The 16,987-nt window shown below is 42.6% G+C and overlaps 1 protein-coding gene across 1 annotated transcript in view; it reads left to right on the top strand.

Moving 5' to 3' along the window:
• Positions 1-10,446: 10,446 nt before the first annotated feature.
• The window catches only part of JPH1 (junctophilin 1), a 77,907-nt gene continuing 71,366 nt past the window's right edge, over positions 10,447-16,987 (top strand). The window contains exon 1 of the mRNA XM_063130848.1: positions 10,447-11,028. Coding sequence (XP_062986918.1) covers positions 10,650-11,028 — 379 coding nt within the window. The 5' untranslated portion in view covers positions 10,447-10,649. The remainder of the gene's footprint in view (positions 11,029-16,987) is intronic.

Here is a 16,987-nt window from a genome sequence, read left to right as displayed (position 1 = left end):
TGCTTCTGTTCTCAGAAGAAGGAACTGCTCAGTGAAGACTACGGGCATGGCTAGACGAGAGGGGTTGAGGGGGATCATCTCATAATTTTATGATCGCGAGATCGTCCCCCTCATCTACACGTGACGCACGACATCCCAAGAGGAAGAGGATGTTGCGCCTGCTGTTTTGTTTTGTTTATAATCAGAAAGGAGCACAGGAGCGCTCCTGAGCAAAATGTGTTTAAAATAAAAAAAAAATCATGCTCCCCTCACCCCCAACCCCCCGATGGGCACAGAGCTCCTGAGGAGCTCCATGCCCCATGCCCTGTTCCCGGCTCCTTGCATTTACTCACAAAGAGCCGGGACAAAACTGTGACAGTGGGCCACACATCCCGCAGTCTCGGGATAATCCCAAGAACATGGGAAAAATCAAAATTGAAGGGTAGGGCGATATCCCAGGGCAAGAAAGGGATCGTCTCTCCCTGCTCCCAAGATGCCCTATGGACACACAGAGATGATCCCCGGGATATCGCCCTGTCTAGACATATCCCATGTGTGTTCAGGAGACACACAGTACTGACTATGCTGGCTATGGCTGATGAAAGCTATAGGCCAAAACATTTGAAGGGCCACATGTCCACCTATAATTTATTGAATTCTATAATATTCAACTATGCAGAGACAAGAGATATTGTTAAACGAAATGATAATGTTCAGTTATAAAGAGATATGAAGGCATTTGAATCCTGGGTTGTAACAGAGCACGAAGTAGACTGTATACCCTGTGTGAGAACAGGAGGGAAGAATTAAAATAGCAGAGGACAGTATGTGTCTGAAATAACAACATCCACAGTTGGTAACAGTACAGGCAGAGAAAGAAGCAAACAGAAAGTGTTCAAGAGGACTTCAAGCCATTTTTTCCTTCCAAATTACAGAGGAATATAGAGCCACAGAGGCAAACAAACACACACACACACACACACATACACTTGCTGGCATCTTACTACGTGCAGTGCATGCATCAGGGCGGCGAAAGGTAGCTGGTAAAGAGGATTTCAAAAGGAAAGGATTTCAATACGTACCTGCTCAGACCCTTAGGTCATCTTCAGAGGCCTCCTCCAGCTGCCCCCACTAAAGGAAACTAGGAGAGTGGCTACAAGAGAAGGCCTTCTCAGTTGTGGAACCCCACTTAAGGAATGACCTCCCAAAAGTGGTCCACTTGGCACCTACATTGTTATCTTTTCAGTGTCAGGCAAAGACCTTTCTTTTCTCTTTTCATGGTTTTTTTTTAATCTATATCCCAGTGCGGTTTGTTCTGTATTGTGTTTTATTCTTTTATTATATTTTTGTGTGGTATTTCAGTCTCTTAAATATTTGTAAATAGTGGGGGCCCACAGGGATCGGTATTGGGACCAATTCTTTTCAACTTGTTCGTAAATGATCTGGAATTATGAGTGAGCAGTGAAGTGGCCAAGTTTGCTGATGACACCAAATTATTTAAGGTTGTTAAAACACAAAGGGATTGTGAAGAGCTCCAAAGGGCTGGCAGATGTGGTTCAATGTGGTTCCAAGCTGGCAGATGTGGTTCAATGTAAGCAAGCATAAGGTGATGCATGTTGGGGCAAAAAAAACCAACTTCAAGTATAACCTAATGGGATCTGAGCTGGCAGTAACTGAACAAGAAAGAGATCTTGAGACTCGGGTGAATAGCTTGATGAAAATGTCCACCCAGTGTGCACCCGCTGGAAAGAAGGCAAATTCCATGTTAGGCATTATAAGAAAAGGAATTGAGAATAAAACGACCAGTATCATACTGCCCTTATACAAATCTATGGTGCGACCACTCTTAGAATACGGAGTACAGTTCTGGTCACCACACCTATAAAAGGATATTCTAGAGCTGGAAAAAGTGCAGAAAAGGGCAACTAAAATTATTAAGGGGCTGGAGCATCTCCCCTATGAGGGAAGGTTACATCAACTGGGATTGTTTAGCCTGGAAAAAAGGAGGCTAAAGGGAGACATGATGGAGGTGTACAAAATTATTCATGGTATGGAAAATGTAGATAGGGAGACATTTTTCTCCCTCTCTCAAAATACTAGAACCTGGGGTCATCCCATGAAGCTGATAGGTGGGAGATCCAGGACAAATAAAAAGAAGTAGTTCTTTACACAGCGAATAGTTAAATCATGGAACTCACTACCACAAGATGTAGCGATGGCCACTGTCACGACACAGGCCTCACACACCAGGCCTTGTCACATACAAACCCTCCTCAAGCCAAGTGCCACTTTCCCTCATATGAGAAGGTAAAGGCTAGAATCTGAAAAGGTTTTACTGTGTATATAAGGTGTTTATGATAGTAACTGTAGAGCAGGTGATAAAGCCAAGCAGACACGTGGTTTGAGGTAACAAAACAAAATAAAATGTTTATTTTTGTTTTGCAGATCTTAGTTACTTCAAATTCAAGTTAACCTGCTTAATCTACTAGTTTTAATAAAAACAGTAATCTTAAGTCTCTTAAAATCTTCTCCTTTCACTCTCCACACCAGTGACAATCCTAACTGACACTCCCAACTGCCCACCAACTAACCAACCCCATTTATACTCCTCCCCCCTTTCACAGCATCATCAGCCACACCCACTCAGTCCAACATTCTGCACTCACTAGACATACAAATCCAGACATACGTAAGAGCACAGAACTGTGGGGTAATGCCACGGCCACCAATTTAGATGGCTTTAAAAGGGGGTTGGATACATTCCTGGAGGCAAAGGCTATCAATCGCTACTAGCCCTGATGGTTGTGTGCTATCTCCAGTATTTGAGGCAGTAAGCCTGTGTGAACCAGCTGCTGGGGAACATGGGTGGGAAGGTGTTGTTGCACCATGTCTTGCTTGTTCATCCCTGGCCAATGGCTGTGAACAGAGTGCTGGACTAGATGGACCCTTGGTCTGATCCCGCATGGCACTTCTTATGTTCTTATTATGCAAGGAATTGCATGCTTCAGCCAGTGCCACAAATAACAGCAAGCTCTCATGGAGAACACTCTCCATATCTTGAAACACTGAGTCAGCTGCTGCTTTAATATATGGCCCAAGCAGCTTACACCCTTTGCTCAGGCACCATATGCCCTGATGTCAGCTTGATCAGGACAGGGAATTAAGTCTCCCTTAACCACAGCTACATTTGCAAATGTTTTATGAAAGCCTTTGAATGCCTGGCAGCCAATGGCCCCACTGGATACTGGGAATGTGATCTGAGTCTCCGAGCGGAGGAGCAGCATGACCATATTTACGGCTGTTGCTATTCTGGGGGCAGCATGCTGCCGCTTCTCTCCTTGGCACCGAAAGCACATTGCCTGTCCCTCCATCTTTCAACACTCACTTCTAGCAAGAGAGGATGAAGCGAAGCACACAGTTTACTTGGAGGAAAATTGCTTGCATGCGTCTGTCCTTTAGAAAAAAATAAAATATGTATCTTAGCAAGATAGAAAAACTATTTCTCCGCTGTACCTAATAACGTGGTTTAGAGGCAATTGAAATACACTTCTTGCATTTAAGCAGTATATATCTACAGCTTGCCCAGCCTGTTCTTTACATATAAAATACAGCTAATCTCAAGTGTTGGGTCATACAGGTTCAAGGCTGTGTTGGGTTATCAACACCTACCATATCTTGGCTTGCTGTCATATTTAGCAGACTGTATAAAGCAAGCATCAGCATGCTAGTTACATACATAATTCAAACTCTCCAAGGTGCTGCAAACATTGCAAAATCCCTACATGGGCAGCAGTGTTTTGCAGGAATTAGCATGCAACCCATTTCAATTCCTATGGCCACACACACATCTATTTGCAGCAGGAGAATCTCTTTCAGCCCAAGGGCCAAAGTGCATTTTGGAGTCGCTCACAGAGGCCACATTCCAATAGTGGGCAGGGGCTGATGGAGAGAAGAGGGTGGGGGCTAGAAGCAAAAGAGGGAACCAAAAATACCAGCATAGTTTAGCTTAAAGCTCTTACTGCCTGTAACTAACCCTTAAGAGAGGCATTTAAACCTTCTAGAACTGGGAGGAGGTGCAGACTGCAAAAGCCAGAAAACCAGTCAGGGAAATGGGGTGAGACCCGGGGGAGAGTATTATGGCTGTCTGGGGAGTCCTGGAGGGCCCTTTTGGGAATGAAAGGCCCGATATAGCCTGTGAACCTGAGCTTTATTTATTTATTTATTACATTTCTATACCGCCCAATAGCCGGAGTTCTCTGGGCAGTTCACAAAAATTAAAAACATTCAAAGTATAAAACAACAGTATAAAACCATAATATAAAATACGATATAAAAGCTCAACCAGATAAAAACAGCAGCAATGCAATTCAATACCTATAATATATAGGCACAGTAAAGTTGCAACACACACGGTTGTTTCCAAATTGAGGTACACATACGTATGGTTGGAGGCTGCAGATTAATTCCTGTGCACAGCGTAACTGCTTTTAGTATAGGATTTTTATATTATTTGAAGCAGTCCTCATTCCATGCAATGGCTCTAGCGTGTAGGAACGTCTGGTCAAATGGCACACTTTTTTCTGCATGCGTTTTTCAGACCGAAGCATTCTGCTTTATCATCCAATCCTGCACCAAAGTTTGCACCAGCACTTGAGAAGGTATGCTTGGGTTAAATTCAACCTATAGAGCAGTGAGAACAGACAACAGATATAGGCCTCTGGCCGTTTTCAGTGAGAGGCAGTAGGCCCCACTGCTGAAGAAAGAATGTGTTTGTTGCTGGAGAAAGCAGAGAGTAAAGGCTTCCTTTCCACAGAAATTTGATAAGTAGGGTCGGATGGTAGATTGAATGTTTGTAACATGCTGACTAATACCAGTTATGGAGCAAATACATTACAATGCCTATTCAGTAGACCTAAACAGCTTTCTTAAGTTCCTTTTGTTACAATAGAAATATGGTTGCGCAGAACACAAACTATTTTGCAGCGAAAATATAGTATATACTATTTCTAAGGAATGTTTGTCTGTGTGTTTGACAGCCTGAACTTCTGATTAGGGAAATCTCCCAAGTAGTGATGCTGGGCAACCTGTGCTCGTTTCAATGCTCCATTGCAAAATTCACACAGACGTTCAATGATATCATTGTTAAACATATACAATTTCCCCCCCGATATTTAATCTGAATTCCTGCTGTAATTCTATTTAATACAGTCAATGAAAACTGAATAGTCTTAAGGGTCAGCTTTAGCTGCACTAGTGCAAGCCATGGTAACAGCAAGTACACTATGCAACAAATTCATGGTCTTGCAGTTCTGTTCAACTCACTTTGGAAACCCCCTAAAATTCTCATTATTATAACAAATGTAGGATGCACCATTGCCACAAAGAACAACTTGCAGATTTTCTATCACTGCATTTGGATTAAAATAGGGTGACCATATGAAAAGGTCAGGGCTCCTGTACCTTTAACAGTTGCATAGAAAAGAAAATTTCAGTAGACGCAATTTTTATATATGGAGAACCTGGTGAAATTCCCTCTTCATCACCACAGTTAAGGCTGCAGGAGCTATACTAGAGTAACCAGATTTAAAAGAGGGCAGGGCACCTGCAGCTTTAACTAGTGTGATGATAAGGAAATTTCACCAGGTTCCCCATATATACAAATGACACCTGCTGAAATTTCCTTTTCAATACAACTGTTAAAGATACAGGAGCCCTGTCCTCCTTTCCATATGGTCACCCTAGTTAAAGCCAATGTTGCATGAACAGACGTCCACTCGTGCAATGGGATATCCCCAGTGGGTCTCCAAACTCTCCAGAGCAGATCTGTGTGGGCAGGGTGAAGGAGAAATCTGTTTTGCCAACTGTTTCTGACACTGTTGGATTCAAGCCTTAGGCTTCATACTAACCTGGGATTAAGCACCACTGAACATTGAAACTTACTTCTGAGTAAAGATGCTTAGGATTGCCCTGTTAATAAACAACAAAACTTCCTAGGCATCAAATTCTATCGAATATTTTGGGAATTAACTCTGGGCATGTCTACGCCTAGGGAGGGAGTGGGGAGTATCTCGCGATATGCTGATCGTGAAATCCTCCCCCTGGGTTCACATACGGTGTGCAGCATCCAGGGAGGAAGCAGGACATTGCACCTGCCATGTTTTTTTAAAAAAGGCAGGAGCTGGAGCACACTTGCGTTCCAGTGAAAAGTAAGTAAAAAAAAAAAAGGCCTAACCCCACTCCCCACCCACCCCTGATGTCCCTGGACTCCCCTCGTCACAGCTCCTTTCCTCTGCTGACCCCCACTACTCACAGGGAGGGAAGAAGCCGAGATGGGCACCCACACCACCCAAAGTCCTTGGTATCATCCTGGGAACGCTGGAAAACCTGGGGAAAACATGTCTGCAGATATCCCGGGGAAATAGAGGGATCATCCCTACCTGCTCCTGGAATCCCCTGTGCATCATGTGGACGCACAGGGACGATCCAGGGACAACCCCTGGGATAAAGACTGGTGTAGACATGTCCTCTGAATAAACATACCTAATATTTAATTCTCAACTATTTCCTTGTCAAGACACTTCTGTTCCATACATTCTAAAGAGGCTGGGATAGTTTCATTTTGGATATAATCTAACAAGAAATTAGCTAACATGATTTAAAATGCTAATGTTTAGCCACCTGCAATTAGATGTTGTAAATTCAAATGTAGATGTTGAACCTTAGGGCTCAAATGACTCTTTAGAACTGGTAAGTATCCTTGGGATACTTGGCTTCCGTCTCTCAAATACTTCTATCTCGGAAAGGCACTTTGATTACTGCCAATCTTCCCATATGACCTTTCTTGCAGAGTTGCAAGGAGTGTGGGAGTTTTCTTCCCCATCCTGATAAGCACATGGAGACAAAAGGAGAGGGGAAGAACACCATTTATACTGCTAACAAAGAGTACTTGGAAACAGCGTAATAGTGGAGCAATTATGATAACAGTTAATGCAGAATTAGAATCCTACCTAATTAATGTGTTTCAACATGGTAGGTGTTATTTAACGTGGTGGCTTGTTTAAATCACAGCATGTGCTGGACGCATTTGTGGCATGAGTTTCAAATAAGCCATATTTTGAATGGCCCATTAACTCAGTCATCCTTATACTACACCTTTGTAAGAGGCCAGGATTGTTACCTCCATATTTGACACTGAGCAAAGTGTTGCTTTCCCCAGACTACCTGGTAAGTTCATCAAAGAGGTGAGATTTGAACCTCATAGTTTACACACCTGGCCAGCCACAACACAAGCTCTCATTACTATTCTACTACAATACACACCCTATTGTTATTCCATTTGTGGGGATGTCATTTTTAACCCTGGACACCGTTATTCCTCCTTGTGGGTGGGGCAGTGACATTTAACTGTCATCCCACTTGTAGGACTGTCATTTAGCTGCCATCCCACTCTGAACACTCAATCCTTCTGGTTCCCATGACAACCTACATGTGATTCCATTGTTTCTCCAAGGCCCCCTTCCTGTACTTTTTATTTCTATTTTTTCCCTTGCCTGTCATACTTATTCCCCTCCTTCCCTTTTGTACCCTCCTATTGTTCTTCATCACCCATTCGTCAAACTGACCCATCTTCCTCTTCTACAGCTGTATTAGCTCTGATTTCTACAAAAAGCCATACAACCCAGGAAGGAAGTGCCACTGAGCATAAGGTAGACAGGCAAGTAGTTTATTTTGTACTAGCCATAAGGCATGGCCAATAAGAAATCATTCCCAGCACACAGGATAGCAGCCAAATTCACTTTTTAAAAAATTGCTTTTTAACTCCTGTTCCAGAATCCAGCTTTTTGCCATCCTTTTTAGCTATTGGGAATGCTAAAATCAGACTTTTGATTGCGACAGGGCTCACAAGTTATATTTATTTATTCAATTTATCTTGCTTTTCCTCCAAGGAAATCAGGCAGCATAGGTGGTTTTCCTACCCCATTGCCATTTTATCCTCACAACAACCCTGTGAGGTGGGTAAAGGTGAGAGATTGTGACTTGCCTAAAGTCATCCAAATGACTGTCATGGCTGACTAAGGATTTGAACCTAGGCCTCCACAATTTATAATATAAACAGATCATTGGCTTTCAATAGAAATTGCAGTCACCTGGGGCGGGGGGAAGGGTTAAAGCCCCCTACCCCTTATGCTGGTGTCCTGATCAGGATTTATTAATTATTTATTTATTGCATTTTTATACCGCCCAATAGCCGAAGCTCCCTGGGCGGTTCACAAAAATCAGGGCTCATGCACCTATTCTAAAGTAAGAATTTTAAAAGGCGTGGCCTACATTTGGCCTACTCCCATCAGCCTTACCTAGCATAACCAACGGTGAGGGTGATGGAACCTGTAGACAAAAATATCTGAAGAGCCCCAGGTTATCCACCACTATTTTTGGCAGGCTTTATACACCTATCAAAAGTATTATAGCATAGAAACAGTCAAGAGATGCAAATTTCCTTATCACTGCATTTCCATGGTGGAAGAAGTCTCACCTGATGAGTTTCTGGCTGTTACATAGCTGGGGGGGTTGCCAGAAAAAAAGGCAGCAACCCTAATCCTGGAACTGTTTCAGCCTGATCTACACATACAGCAGAATGAAGATGGAAGAGACAAGAGATGGCTGTATGGTTAGTAACTGCAATATTATTTCAGACTTGTGTGTGTGATTTCTAATGCTCCCTTGTGTATATAAGAAGAATTATACATGTACTAAATAAGGGGGAAAATCCCACAAGCAGAAAGTGAGCACAGCAGCAAGAAAGGTGCTAGCCAGCCAGCTTCCTGCTATGCTAATTTTCTATTTGCAAGGAAGTCCATTTGTTGTTATTATTTTAAACATGGAGACATTCACATTTGGAAGTGATACAATCCATTCTACAATCTCAGAATTCTATGTCCTTGTTTTGCTCTTTGTGTTAGAATGACTAAGGGAACCCTCCTTTCTTGGTTGGGATTGCATGTTAGTAGCCCAGAATTACTGATAGATGTTTCCTCCTTAATAGGAACTAAATATTGGAGATATCACTCTCAAATATTTGAAACTGAAAACCCAAGCCAACTACAAACTGGGAATTAATCAGCAAGGCTTTAAGCAAGCTTGACTCCTAGAAACATTCGTTTTGGAAATTAAGAGGTCAAAGAGAGAGAAACAGGTCAAAGAGAGAGAAACAGAGGTACTTCTGAAAGAACAGAGGAGGCTGGCAACAAGACCTTCTAAACTCACAGCTTTAACTTTTGAACTTAGATGCGTGAAGACAGATTGCAGAGCAAGAGTGGTGAAGTAAATGCACTCTGCACATGCTTATATTCATAAACTTCTCCTGTTAACCTTCAAAGCTTTTCACGGTCTAGCTCCTTCCTATCTCTCCTCTCTCATCTCACACTATTGCCCCGCTCGTGCTCTTCGCTCCTCTGATGCCATGTTTCTCGCCTGCCCAAGGGCCTCTACTTCCCTTGCTCGGCTTCGTCCATTTTCGTCTGCTGCCCCTTACGCCTGGAACGCTCTTCCAGAACATTTGAGAACTACAAGTTCAACCACAGCTTTTAAAGCTCAACTAAAAACTTTTCTTTTTCCTAAAGCTTTTAAAACTTAATGTTGTGCAGACTTCTACTGTTACTTTCTACTGTTAGTTTTTCCCTACCCTGTGCCTGCTTACCCTACCCTGTGCCTGTTTGCATTCTCTTCCCCTCCTTATTGTTTTACTATGATTTTATTAGATTGTAAGCCTATGCGGCAGGGTCTTGCTATTTACTGTTTTACTCTGTACAGCACCATGTACATTGATGGTGCTATATAAATAATAATAATAATAATAATCTTATATTTAAAAACAAAACAAAAGCAAAGTCAGACATATTAGCCATAAGAAAAATTCCAAAATCCATATAATGTAATATCTTTACTAGGCTAATTCAAAGACCAGCTTGCACATTTGTGGTAATCTTTGGGTTTGCCTAATAAAGATACTACAGTGTAATAATTGCACCGTACGTATTTTGGAATTTATCTTACATTATTACTTCCTATATTCCCAAAGCGCGATTCTGGCTGGCGTGCCAAAGGTGTCGGGGGCGTGGGAGTCAGTTAGCCCAACTTGAAAGCCGCCGCAAGCGCATTTCCCTGTCCCGCCGCAACCGTCGCCTGTGTCAAGTCTGGAGCCACCTGCCACAACTCTCCCTCACACCTCCGCGGTAGTTAGCTGAGGCAGGGCGACACCGCCTCTGCCACGACCACAAGCGGAAGGGACTCCGCGCGCGCCTTTTTCTGCGGAGTTCCCGGAACAGCAAGCCCTTCCCCGCACGCACACTCGCCCCCCGGTGGCACCTGCCCCCTCCCGGCTCCGCCTTGCCCCCCTCCCCCTCATTTCCTTTGCCCGGGGTGGGAGCCGGACGGTGGCCCGGCTTGGGTGTGGAAGGAGAGGACGGCGGAGGGGAGGAGCGGAGGGCGGGCGCCAGTGCCGAGCCGACGAGCGTTGCCTGGGACCGAGCCTTGGCATTTGTCGCGGGAGCCTGAGCAGGGGAAGCAGCGCGGCGCCCCGAGGAGGAGTAGCGGCGGTAGAAGGAGGAGGCGGCGAAGTCAGAGGTGGCGGAGGAGCCGAGCTCGGCCCGGGCGTGCCCCGCTCCCCCTGAATGACGGGCGGCAGGTTCGACTTCGACGATGGCGGCACCTACTGCGGCGGCTGGGAGGAGGGCAAAGCCCACGGGCACGGCATTTGCACCGGGCCCAAAGGGCAGGGCGAGTACGCGGGCTCGTGGGCGCACGGCTTCGAGGTGGTGGGCACGTACACCTGGCCCAGCGGCAATACCTACCACGGCTATTGGGCGCAGGGCAAACGCCACGGGCTGGGCGTGGAGACGAAGGGCAAGTGGATGTACCGCGGCGAGTGGTCGCACGGCTTCAAGGGCCGCTACGGCGTGCGCCAGAGCCTCACCACCCCGGCCCGCTACGAGGGCACCTGGAGCAACGGGCTGCAGGACGGCTACGGCGTCGAGACCTACGGGGACGGAGGTGAGTGGGTGAGCCGAGGAGCGGCCGCTGGGGGGCGCCCAGGGCCGGCGCGCGAGGGGGCGTGAGGAGCGCGGCGCTTCCACCCATGCGTGTGAAACCGCGGGGCGCAGGAGTGCAAAGCTGCGCTCAGCAGGTAACGAGTTTAGTTTTTCTCTCGCTCCCTCCCCCCCCCCCCGGCCCTCTTTCGAACCTACTACCGGGCTAAAACAAACGGGTAGATTCTTTGGAATACCTAGCTTGCCAAAGAAATGTGTGCTCACTCACCGTCGGAGGAACAAATGGGCTCATTCCCATCGACTCGTAACCAGTGCATTAGTCGCTTCTGTGTGACACTCAAAGCGAGCTACAAAGTTTAGCCTTTTTCATCAAAGAGTCTAACTTTTTCACATCTCCATAAATAGAACTGAACGATTTTTTTCCCCTTACATCGTGCTGGGCCTGGTTGAAAATCTATTTGTAACTTAAGATAAAAAAAAATGTTCTGTTGACATCCTATTACTGTTTATCGCCTACCTTCTAGTCCTTAGATGAGGACTAGAGCACAATTATTATTATTATTATTATTATTATTATTATTATTATTATTATTATTATTATTATTATTTTGCACATGAATTCTGCACCAGAAGCACAGCATCATACTTTCTTACCACTTGGTGTTAACAGTTGAATTAACCCATCACTTCCCCTGCAAGCAGATACTTTGAGCTGGAAAGTGCACCCTTTTAAGAGTGGTGCAATCTGTATTAAGTCATTTTGGCGAAGCATCCTTGGTTTCTCCTGTTATCTGCTCAGAGCCTATCGCACCAGACGATATATAGGCTGTGCTGCTAGAATTGAGTATGTCTAGTCTGATTTAAATTTAGAAGGTTGCCTAGGTTGTTTTGAGGAATATTTTTTCCACCTCAGCATTTCTGTATTATACAGCTGTTTAGGTCTCCCTTGAAAACACTCAAAGCAAATTCAGTTTACACCACATGTCTGAGGTCATCTTAAAATTAACTATAAAGATCCTGTATTTTCATGATCATCACTCTTCATTACTAGCTGTTGAGGTAAAACAGGAATATTCCTATCTGGAATGAAGTATGATAGCTAAAACATATTTGGATTATTTTCTGTCCCCTGCTTTTTCTGTCAGTTTACAGATAGCCCTGACACCTGGTTCATAACATTGTTAGGGAGTCTCATTGATTTCAGCTCAAACTGCATCAGTGTAGAGATCATATCGATGACCAAACTCTCCCAGGGTGAGATCTCAAACAGCAGGGCAGTACATATAAAATGTTCTGGTAGTAAACAACCAATAATATAGTTTCAATTAAAAAAATTTTTTAAAAAAGGTATCAACCATAAACCAACAAACTCGAACAGATTTTGTAAAACAGACAGACAACATGCTGAAATGCCTGATCCTGAAATGATACCAGGCTTGGTACCATGGAGTCTTCCTGGAGAAGACATTCCATAGATAGGGTGTCACAACCAAAAAGACCCTTTGAGGCCCCATGCCTAACTTCGAATGGTGGGGAGACCCCAAAAAAGGTCCAGAAATGAAGGACGGAAGGTTTGAGCAGATTCACATGAAAGATGGCACATGAATCTTCCAAGTAGGCAGGTCACAGGCCAGTTCAGGCTTTATAGGTAGTAATCAGAGCTTTGAATTGTGCCTAGAAATAGACCAGCAGCCGATGTAGCTGTTAATGTCTTCAAAAGTAACCCCATGTACAACAATGTGTTGCAGTAATCCAATTTGAAAGTTCAGCAGGGCATAGATGTGAACTGTAGCCAGGATCTCTGTATCCAGGAGGTGTCACAGTTAGTGCACTAGCTGCAGCTAGTTAAAGACATTGCATGCCATGAACACCCCATGAGGGTTTTAGCAAACTGAGGACCTGATTCTTTATAGGAGATTTGCAGCCCCATCCAGAACAGGTCGATCACCACTTTTCTGATTAGATGAACCAACTACCAAGAGAAACTCCATCTGGTTGGAATTAAGCTTCAATTTATTGGCTGTTATCCAATAAATTGCTTCCAGGCACTGATTCAAAACTTCCACACCATCATCTCTTATGTAAAGAAGAAGTAAACTTGAGTTTTATAAGCATATTGGTGACACTTAGCTGCAAATCTCCAAATGACGTAACTCATCAGTTTCATGTACAGTAGATTTTAAAAAGTATGGGAAACTAGATGGAATCTTGGGGAACCCCACAATATAAGTGCCATGAAGCCAGAGAGTAGTTTTCTAGTATTACCTTCTGGAATCCAAGTAGGAGCAGAATAATTCAAATACAGAATCCCAAAGCAAGCCTCTCCAGCATTGTAGCATGTTCATTGTATTGAAAGTTACTTCAGTCCAGAAAATAAGCATGGTAGCAGTTCCTATGTCCATCTCTCACTATAGGTCATCTATTGGATGACTAAGGCCACAGCTAGACCTAAGGTTTATCCTGGGATCATCCAGGGTTCACCCCTGCCTGAGCACTAGATCCCCTGTGTGTCACCTAGATGAACAGGTTTGACCCCTGGATGATCCAGGGATAAACCTTAGGTCTAGCTATGGCCAAAGACAGTTTTCATGCCCAAATGAGGCCTGAAACCAGATTGAAATGGGTTCAGAAAACTAGTTTAATGCAATAATGGAACTGAAGAATTGTAACTCGTTTTACCAAGAGGTTGGTATTTGTGACCAGACAATACTAGTTAAAATTATTGGGTCAAAAGAAGTTTTATTTAGGAGTAGCTTCACAACTGTCTCCTTCAAGGTGACCAAGACTACTCCCTGTCTTAAAAGAGTAAATTTTCTTAGCCTTGTTTTTATGTTGACTCTAATTATCTTAATTTTGTGAAGCACCTAGAGAGCTTTAGCTATTGGGCAACATAGAAATGCAGCAAATTAATTAATTAATTTATTTTATTTTATTTATTTTGCTGCTGTATTCTCTTTTTATTTTTAATTATTCTAATGCTTCTAATTATGTTTATTTTATTTATTTGAATGTTGTTAGCTGGCAAAGCAGGACATTTATTTATTTTTAACCCTGCAATCGTATACACACTTACCATAGAATTTCACCTGTTATTTACTGGGACTTATTTCTGTAAGATTGCACTGAAAATTACCTGTTGGACCTAGCTTCAAAGTATGAATTCATTTGATATATTACAAGAACCATATTTTTACAATATGTACCTGAATTTTAGGGGGCGCTTTTGTTTGTTTGTTGAAGAGAAAATATATTAACAATTAATCCCTGAATTTCTTCTGATATCAAAGTGAGCATAATAAGGAGTATTTAACAAAAGTTTATTCAGGTCAGGTCAGAGTACATCTTGTCCAGATAGATTGTTTCACTGACAAACTGTACTTGTGTCATTCTGAGCACTGTACAAAGAATAAAAATAGTCCAGATCCATGACATTTACAATGATGAAACTTACTTTAAACTGTTGAGCTGTTCTTGATTTATTCCACCCTAAAGATATAATTGGATCAATTCTTCTAAAAATGCAGTGTGTTACATAGATATTAATCTCACAGCCACCTCATGCTGTGGGAAAGCCATGATAAAAACATTTAAGTAAATAAATCTTGGGCATATTTATGTTACTTGCTTTGGCAATTAATGCTTCATAACTAGAGCGTAAGAGCTTGCTAGGCACATTACTCTACAAAATGTGGTTTGCATGTCAATATAATAAATATTGTTTTGATTCCTAATCCTGTGCCCTTTGACTTGAATAAAAATCCCATTGATTTCAATGAGGTTTGCTTTCAGGAAATTATAGCTTGGCTGATATCCTAACACCGGAATCCTCTCCATGTTTACTTGCACACATTTGATTGGCCTTACTCCCAGTGTGCATATAGGAACAAGCCCAGTTGAATCAGGACACAAACTTACATCTTGCCTATTAAAGCACCTAACCGTCCTCAGCACCTCTTCTTAAAGGCAAACGTGCATCAGGAGCAGGGAATCTAGAGCAGAAAAGTGGCAGGCTATGGGGTAGATGTGCAATCCTTTGCCCCACCCATAGCCTGCATTTCCCTGTTCCAAATAAGAATATAAGCGCTGTACTGGGTCAGACCAAAGGCCTATATAATTCAGCATTTAGAATCCTATGGGAGCCCACAAGCAGGACATGAGCTCAACATGCTTGTCAGCTACTGGTATTCAGAAGCATACTGCCTCTCATATACAGCAATCGTAGGCTGACCATATGAAAAGGAGGACAGGGCTCCTGTACGTTTAACAGTTGCATAGAAAAGGGAATTTCAGCAGGTGTCGTTTGTATGCATGCCACACCTCTCTTCATCACAAGGGTTAAAGATGCAGAAGTCCTGCCCTCTTTTGTATCTGGTCAAGAGGGCAGGGCTCCTGCAGCTTTAACTGTTGTGATGAAGAGGGAATTTCACCAGGTGCTGCATGAATACAAATGACACCTGCTGAAATCCCCTTTTCTGTGCAACTGTTAAAGGTACAGGAGCAGTATCCTCCTTTTCATATGGTTACTCTAAGCAATCGTGGCTTTAAAAGTAGTCATTACTTTAAAGGGGTAGCTAGCAACTACATCTTTCATTTTTACTCTAGGTGCAGGGCCCCCAATCCAGATTGAGACTCTATCTTGGGGATTAGCGCTTTAAAGCATGGGGCTTTAACCCCTCTCTCCACTCCCCACTATAATCCCAATCTAGATTGCAGGGCCCAGATCTCCGATTTCCGTTGCAAAACAGTGATTCATAAAGCAAATAGCCCTGCGTTCATGGCCATCACTACATCTTGTGGTAGCAAATTCCATAGTTTAACTATGTGCTTTGTGAAGTACTTCCTTTTATCTGTCTTGAATCTCTGACATTCAGCTTCATGGAATGATCCCGTAATTTTGTGGCCTAAGAGAGAGAGAGGGAGAAAGAGAAAGAAAACATTCTCAATCCACTTTTATTATTTATTTTATTTATTTTATTACATTTATATACCGCCCCCCAGACGAAGCTCTCTGGGCGGTTTACAACAATTAAACTGCCCAGAGTATCATTACATGTATCATTTTATACACCTCTATCATGTTCCCTCATAGGTGGCCTTCCCACCCCCACCCCCCATACATATAGAGTTTCAAATGTGTGTTTTTCCTCACAATATGATACATGGGTGGGGCGATAAAAAGTAAATATTAACTGTTAAAGGTTTAAATAAATCCTAATAAATACATTTCTGAAAGTTTAAATATTTAAACAATTTTAATACTTTCATTCTATTTTAAGCAGAAGATAGCCCAAATCTGCATCTACTTGTTCCAATATTTATAGTTTTTAAAGAGTTTATGTAAATTATTATATATTATAAAACCTATGGCTGAATTGTTTTACAGTTTATATAAACCACCTCAAATTCAAAATGTAAATGTACAGTAGTGTTCAGATTTGGATACTGGGATGCTTTTTTAATATATTTTTCATTCATTACAAATTTCAGGTATACAATAAAACATTTGTGTTGTAATCCTAAAGCTTTCTGTACACGGAATAATAGAATACTGAAATTAAAAAGTATACAATAAAAAGTTTAAACTCCAACCTGAAACTTTTTTTCACTTCACAGATTTTGTGTGTGTGTGTGTTGGCTGATATATATTTTTTACTTTTGGAAATAATAAACCGACACAGTCATGCTTCCAAATCTTTCAACAGAACACTAAATGGTAAACTGTAAAAATGTAGCGCAAGATGTGTGTAAACGTATAGCCATTCAAAATAGCGTCATTATTAGCAGTAAACATTTTAAACTAAAACAGTCTGATATTCTTGGTGTTTGGGGCCCTGCCCTTTTTGCCCGACCTCACCAGTACTAAGAGCTTCTCTAGAATGGAATTTGGCCATTTGGTTGAAAGGGATTCAGCACACTTGTTTTAGATGAACTTGCAGACATTGGGTGAGAAACTCAAATTAAGA

The sequence above is a fragment of the Elgaria multicarinata genome, chromosome 7, assembly GCF_023053635.1.
Source record: "Elgaria multicarinata webbii isolate HBS135686 ecotype San Diego chromosome 7, rElgMul1.1.pri, whole genome shotgun sequence".
Classification (NCBI taxonomy): Eukaryota; Metazoa; Chordata; class Lepidosauria; order Squamata; family Anguidae; genus Elgaria; species Elgaria multicarinata.
Note: the sequence above shows the minus strand (reverse complement) of the source record. Positions and strands in the feature narration are given on the sequence as shown.